General features: G+C 53.9%; 2 protein-coding genes across 2 annotated transcripts; both read left to right on the top strand.

Annotated features, from left to right (window-relative positions):
• The first annotated feature begins 72 nt into the window (after positions 1–72).
• On the top strand, positions 73–2,611 carry BO86DRAFT_372845 (CCCH zinc finger protein). Its single transcript, XM_025670362.1, has 2 exons — positions 73–2,208; positions 2,270–2,611. The coding sequence occupies exons 1-2, from the start codon at positions 223–225 to the stop codon at positions 2,528–2,530; spliced, it is 2,247 nt and encodes a 748-aa protein (XP_025522329.1). The 5' UTR covers positions 73–222; the 3' UTR covers positions 2,531–2,611.
• A 1,989-nt stretch (positions 2,612–4,600) lies between these two features.
• Positions 4,601–6,042, top strand: BO86DRAFT_393448 (GPI anchored serine-threonine rich family protein). Its single transcript, XM_025673022.1, has 2 exons — positions 4,601–5,166; positions 5,221–6,042. Exons 1-2 carry the CDS (start codon positions 4,959–4,961, stop codon positions 5,691–5,693), a joined length of 681 nt encoding a protein of 226 aa, XP_025522330.1. The 5' UTR covers positions 4,601–4,958; the 3' UTR covers positions 5,694–6,042.
• The last annotated feature ends 855 nt before the right edge of the window (positions 6,043–6,897 follow it).

Here is a 6,897-nt window from a genome sequence, read left to right on the forward strand (position 1 = left end):
GAGATCCTATCACGTGATCAATTGCAATTTGATGCGTCCTTCGGAACGGAAGAATCTCGGCGGCAGCTGCAGCGAAAGGTCCCATCCGCCGCCGCCCAGTTTGTTATAAGAAGTAGCGCCGAGCTCGACCTCGCCGCCGCTCTTAGATCCGAGAAGAAAGAGAATGGCGTGCATGCTGGCTGTCTCTGTCACCTTTGGAAGATCGATCGAGGTCTTCTCGCCATGAACAACAATCCTCAGGGGTTCTCTTTTCCTCCGCCTCCCCCTCCTCCTCCTTCCTCCCAGCAACAGCACCACCAGCCGCACCAGCCGCCACACCAGCAGCACCCGCATCCGCAACAACAATACCACCATGGATATAACGCTGCTCCCTATGCAGCTCAGTACAATGCGGGCTACCACGGTCAACAACGCGGCGGGCGCGCTCCCGGTGCACACCATCGAGGTCGTGGGAGAGGAGGCTACGGAAGCCATCACCGTGGCGGCGGCGGAGGGGGTGGACGTGGCGGCAGCCATTACATGGCACCCGATATGAATGCCAACCGGGGATATTCTTCTGCCACAGTCGCAGCCACCGGTCCTGGGCCTGTCGGCGGCTACACACCCATGAATTACGCGGGATACACGCCTCAGCCTCTCTCTGCCACTGCGCGAGCAATTCCGACTCCTCAGTTCGCGCCTACGCGCTCGCCGAATTTCCAGCATCGTACTTCAGCTGCACCATCCTACAACCCGCCCCAACCGTACGTCCCAGCGCCCGTAGCACACGTTCCTACTCCGTATCAAGCCCAACAGAACTACCCTGTGGCCGCTGCACAACCTGCACCTACATACTCTCCCGCTGTACCTCCTCACAACCATGTCACGCCAACGGTTCAACCCCCACTGATGGGGCCACCTATGCGCTGGGGATTTGACAATTCGGGATCGACGGGAGGCTTTGCCGGAGGGCAGCGCGGGCACCAACGAGGTGGACGCGCCTTCAACCATCACAATGTCCAGCCGGATAAGCAAACGAACCATGGCAATAAACGGGACCATAACTCAGCTTTTGGGCGCCCACTCCAGGCAAGTGCGCCTCGAGTTGCGGCTCCACCACCGGTTCCTAGTTTTGGGAACCCTCTGCTACCCTCCAAACCACCTCCGCCGGCTGACGCCGCTCGAAAGCCCAAGAAAAAGAAGAGAAAGCATAACCAACTTGGTTTGACGCCGAAAACGGAAGAGCATGAGTCTAGTGAAGAGGAAGATGACGTGGACGAGGAGGCACGGCTGGCTGCGGAAGGAGTAACCGGGGCAGCGAGCGCTTCTGCGCCTCTGCAATTCACCTACAGGGGACGAACTTCGACGTTACAGTCGCCTGAGGACATCAAAGCGTGGATCGAAGAGCGAAAGAAGCGCTTTCCGACCCAAGCGAGAGTCGAAGAGAAGAAGAAAGCCATGGAGGAGGCTAAGAAGGCCCGAGAGGAGGCGTTGCGGCAGAAGAAGCTGCAGCGGCAAGAGCAGAAACCGCCGCAGAAGGATTCAAAGAACCAAAAAGGGCGCGAGCAGCAGAGCCAAAAGGACGGGCAGAAGGATTCCAATGATCCTGTGGATATTGCTGCGAAGGCCAAGCTCAAAGCGGACAAGCTGCGGCGAAAATTAATGAGAGAAGAAAAGCGGGTCGCTAAAGCTGAAGCCGATGCTGAGAGGGCCCGTATGAAGGTGGAGGAACTCCAAAAGAGTTCAACAAGCACATCCACCCATCATGCTCAGCCTGTTGCCCACAGAGAAACTGCCCCGGATTCTTTGATCAAGCCAGCGGAACCCACTACGCTACCAGCAGGTGGTCCAGCTGTGGAGGAGCTTGTTCCTGCCAATGACGCAAACGCACAGGTTGCGGGAGTTCAGGTCGACGCCGGAGCCAGCGTGTCGTCCCTAGACGACTCTGATAGCAGTGACTGGACATCTTCCAGCGGATCTGAATCATCTTCTGAGGATTCTGATGACAGCGACGATGATGCTGCACCCGAGGAAGCCACCACCAAACGCGAAGGGCCGGAGCGAGTGCCACCCCCGGCTCGCGAACCGAAGAAGAAGGTATGCCGGCATTTCGCGCGTAATGGCCGTTGTTTGCATGGGAACCGGTGCAAATTCTCGCATGAAATGCCCGAGCGAGGAGCCAAAACAAAAGCCGCGGAGCAAAAGGGACGAAAGGGACTTCTTCAGGCGGTAAGTGTTCTTTGTCGGACTCCCACATCCCGCACATTCAACTAACAGGCACAACCATCAGCTTCTGGATCGTCAAAAAACCGAGGATGATCGTAAGGTGATGGAGGCAATTGTTTGGCTTGGAGAGAACGGCATGCTCGATACGCCGAAAGAGCCAGAGGACAGCAACGGCGCGACATCTCTCGCCGAGGAGGCAAAAGCTGCTCCCGGAAATGAGGAACGCCAGGAGGGTGAGGAGGTGGCAGTGATGTCCGCGAGTACGACTCCGAATACGGCCCCCGGACAGGGGGCCGATGCCGCTGCTGCTCCCACGACGGCATAGATGAAGATGACTGCATGACATATAGTTAGACGTTATTTCCAGCGCCATTGCAGCGGTAATGCAATGTACATACATCCATCCATTCATACACACTTCTCATATTTACAGTATAAAGATCAATGTGTAGACCATCACTTCCTATGTACAGTACGGGTGAGCATGGGCTGACTGCCAGGTGACGCCCGACACCCCCCCCCCCCCCCCCCCGGCAAGTCCAGCAGCTGCTCTTACGCGGGTTTTCCCCACTGAGTCGGCTAGATCTCCTTAATGGAGTAGACCATCGAGGGAAAGACCCTCCGGGCTCTTCGCATATGTAGGTTGAAGTTGCCCTACCGTACATACAGTGACTGACCCACTCGGACACTCCCCCGAAAATAGCCATGTGGCTTTCTTGGGTAAAGGCTAGACTGAGTCCTCCTTTGTTTGCTTTCGAAGTTGCAAGCTCGATACGAGATGCGATGCTCGGGATGCATAAGACCTGTTCTGTGTCTTCTGGGATGGTTGTCATCTGCGTTTTTTGGCGGGAGAATGTCCCGGGAGAAGGGAGGGAAAGCGGATCTGGCAGACGTAGCGGGCGTTGAGCACGGAGGGAGGGGAGGGGGCCCTCCTTTCAGGCAGGAATTACTTCGGATATCATCATGATTATCATCATCATCATCTGCCTTTTTGGATAAGAGGAGACTGGTGCGGGGGAAGCAAGTTGGTTTAGTTTGGTCGAACGTTTAAAAAGACGGACGATCCTTTACCAATTTCGGGTGCGATGGATGTGGATTGGCGATTCTCTTCTGAGGCTAGTTGAATTACCCTAAACGGTAGTTAGAGAAAAGGACCTGCTGGCTGATGGATCGGTATGCAATGCGACTCATCTTGAGTAGCCCGAGATGGTGCAGTACTACCTCCAAGACTCCATGACTGTAGACTGGTTACAATCTACAATCGAGCTGAGGTCAAAAGTAGGTCAAGTCAACCTAACGCATTGCGATGAGAGGGGATCCGAGTCTCGATCATGTCTCACCCTTAATCCAGGGCGGTCGAGGGCCAGGCTTCTTAGGGTAGACTGCTTTGACCCTTTTTTTTTTTTTTTTAGATTACAAGATCGGCTATGGTTCAGATAGTCCTACTGGGGATGTAAGATAAGATACCCGACTGTGTATCAAGTGAACTGAGGTGAAGTTGACGGGTATCCATCACCATTCGCTCAGAATAAATAATAGCGATATGTGTGCAGCCAATGCGAACCACGGAGGCATGGCCACATTTCAGTCCAGCTGAGATGGCGATTTCGGTTCGGAAAATCAGCCCGAGCTGATTCAGGTCGAAGAAGAAGAAATTCCGTACCGTTGCCGGTCACGGTACCGTCTCGTACCAAAACTAAGGTACCAGGAACCGCCCAATGGGATGGGGCCGGTGGGCAAAGCGGCTAACAAACCTTGCGCGTGGAGTGGATTCAGTGGAGACTCACCGAGGGTTCAGAAAATCCCAATGATGGTTTTTAATCTTACAGCCACTAACTAATCAACCAAGGGTCCACTCCTCGTAGTGTCCAGAGTCCAGACAGACACTCCAGACTTCAGACTCTACCTAGTACGGGGCGGAGTACTACTCATGTAAGTCATTGAAGAGGTCCATTGCTGAGAAAGCAGGCTTGGTAGGACAGGGCAGGACAGGGCAGGACTGGGCAGGACTGGGCAGGACTCCGGGCAGGAAGCACAACAGTCTCAGTCTAGATCCCAATCTCTGATTGAGGGGGTTTCTATCAACCGTATCTTCATGAACAACATGAACATACACATAAGGTAGCTCAGGGTTTTCGACCTCTTGCTAGTACTATTCTTAGGGGGGATGGGGGGGGGATGGGTATCTAAGCTCAATAAGGACAAGAGAACTGCAACCAACCATGGCGGACTCTCGATCTATTGACCATTTGACTTTCCACTTTCCTCGCCGCAAGCCTCTCAGAGTCTAAAGACGGGCAATTCGGACCGGAGAGGGACTGGAGGCACTCCCAATGCAGGCTAGTTTTGTAGAAGGTCCGGTACGCTAAAACCCGGTCGACAAACACTCAAACACAGGCATCTCTGGCTGTCACTTTCAACTGCTGCATTGATCGGATCTGGTTATTAGTCCTTGGCCTTCCTCCCTCTCCTCCTTTTCCTTCCCTTTTTTTCTCTCTCTCTCTCTCTTTCTTTTCTTTCCCTTCCTTCCTTCCCTTCTTGTGCGACAGCCAAGTTCTTGCTTCCCTCCTCCTCTTTTATCAGCTCGTGTCTACTACTCACCCGGTTCACTCTTTTTGACCGTCTGACTCCCCACGTCGCATCTCGCTCACTTCCACTCTTTATCCCCAATTCTTGCATCGATAAAGATTCCTCTCGGATTATATCTGATTCCATTGTCTATCTTAATCTCTCGCCCGTATACATTAATCAAGATGCGTTCCATGCTCTGCCTTGCGCTCGGCGCTATTGCTACTCTCGCCAATGCGGCCAGCAACCCCTTCAACGTTCCCGAGGGTGGCTACACCTTCACGGCCGGATCCCCGACGACTCTGACTTGGGATGCCAACTCCAACGGAACTGTCAGCCTAAGACTCCAGTGGGGCGCTGTCTTCACCACTTCCTCGGGCGACAGCCTTGCCGGTGAGTATCCGCGGCCGCGCCAGTTGTTTACTATCATGTCCTAACTTCCCATAGCGGGCGTCGCCAACTCCGGTAGCTTTACCTGGACTCCTTCCGCCAGCCTGGTCAGCAGATCTGATTACGCGATCGAGATCATCAATGATGAGGACACGGATGATATCAACTACACCCCCCGCTTCTCCATCGCCGGTGTCACCGGCGTTGCGTCCACCTCGACTGTCAAGTCGACGACCTCCAGCTCCTCGACCACGTCTTCCTCTTCCAGCGAGAAGACCACTGGCACCGCCACCACTCTGTCCACCGTGACCAGCACTGGCGCTGTCTCTTCTACTTCTTCCGGTTCTAACTCCACCGCTGTGACTGCCTCCAAGACTTCCGCCGCGTCTTCTTCCTCTGGCTCGTCCAGCACTTCGAGCACCGGCTCTGCCACTGCCTCTAGCACCTTTGCCCCCGCCAACGCCGGCGTGGTCAACCGGGCGTCCACTGGCATGCTTGCGCTGATTATCGCCGCTATTGCTCTTGTCTAGAGGGCGGCTGAGAACCATTATCGATCATGGTGGACTTATAAATGACTCTTTTCCGCTTCTAGTACATAGCTTTTGAGCGCCGTCTTTCACGCTTTCACCCTTTTCACTTCTCACACCCCTGTTCTTCTACCCCACAACTTTTCCTCCACTGCACGATGTCAATGTCAAGGGATTCTCGACCCTTTGAAACTCTCTTCATATGGGACGATGCTGTGGTATTTCCATTTTACAATGATCACTCCACTGTTATACTCCGGTTGGCTGGAGCTAATGGTTTTGAACGTCGATTTGTATGGTATGAGGATGTAGATATGGATACCGTAATGAATAACACCGGTCTTCTTTGAGATGAGCACGTTCAGGAGTAGCCGCCACGAGGGAATATGCCCGGGGAGGCGTTTGCAGGAATGTGGGTGACAGGCAGGATACCTCGGTCCGGCGTGGTGCCGCAATCTGCCGGGGCATGCGGTGTACCTGCGTCGCCTGCCGACAATCCACCAATCCCCGCATGCTAGGCCACCAAGCATCATAATGCCAGTCTAGTTGCTATAGTGTATGTAAGCTGACCCTAGGCGAGGTGGGGCCACCTGCACCAGAAGCAGCAGCAGCAAACTACGTATTTCACCTATCCCAGCCTCCACGAGGAGGAACCTGGAAGGGAAATTGGTAGATGACCAGGGGAAACAAAGAAAAGAACAATAGGGTACGGAGTATCTAAATGAGAAAATCGAACAGGACTTTCCTGACCAGCGCCCACCAGAAGCACCTAGTAATCAGTAAGTTCCATTGGTGGACGCCTGGGAGGGTAAATCTGTTCCTTAATTGACTATCATGATACTTGAGTAGACAAGTAAACAAATCGGACTGTTCAAACGCTCGGGTGCTTCCATCTGAATGGCTGGTGGGCCTCGAGCCGGAAATTAAAGCGCTCTCGGGCCCGGAGGGGAGAGGGGGGGGGGGGCTGAGCCTGCCTCGCGAGGTCAGCTGTGTGAGGTATTTCAACATACCGTACTGTATTTATTCTATCGATAAGGTGCGTATCGCAGCGGTACGGACGGACATCCGGTATGTAAATTTTCCCTCTACTTGACTGCCTTGCACAATGTGTGGTGTACCGTACAATAACTAACTTAGAGGAGGGCTCCTATTGATGATTCTGATATAGGAGGCAGCAAACAGCCAAAGAACTCAAGCTTTGGGAGGA

This window comes from Aspergillus japonicus, assembly GCF_003184785.1.
Source record: "Aspergillus japonicus CBS 114.51 unplaced genomic scaffold BO86scaffold_100, whole genome shotgun sequence".
In the NCBI taxonomy this organism is placed as follows: Eukaryota; Fungi; Ascomycota; class Eurotiomycetes; order Eurotiales; family Aspergillaceae; genus Aspergillus; species Aspergillus japonicus.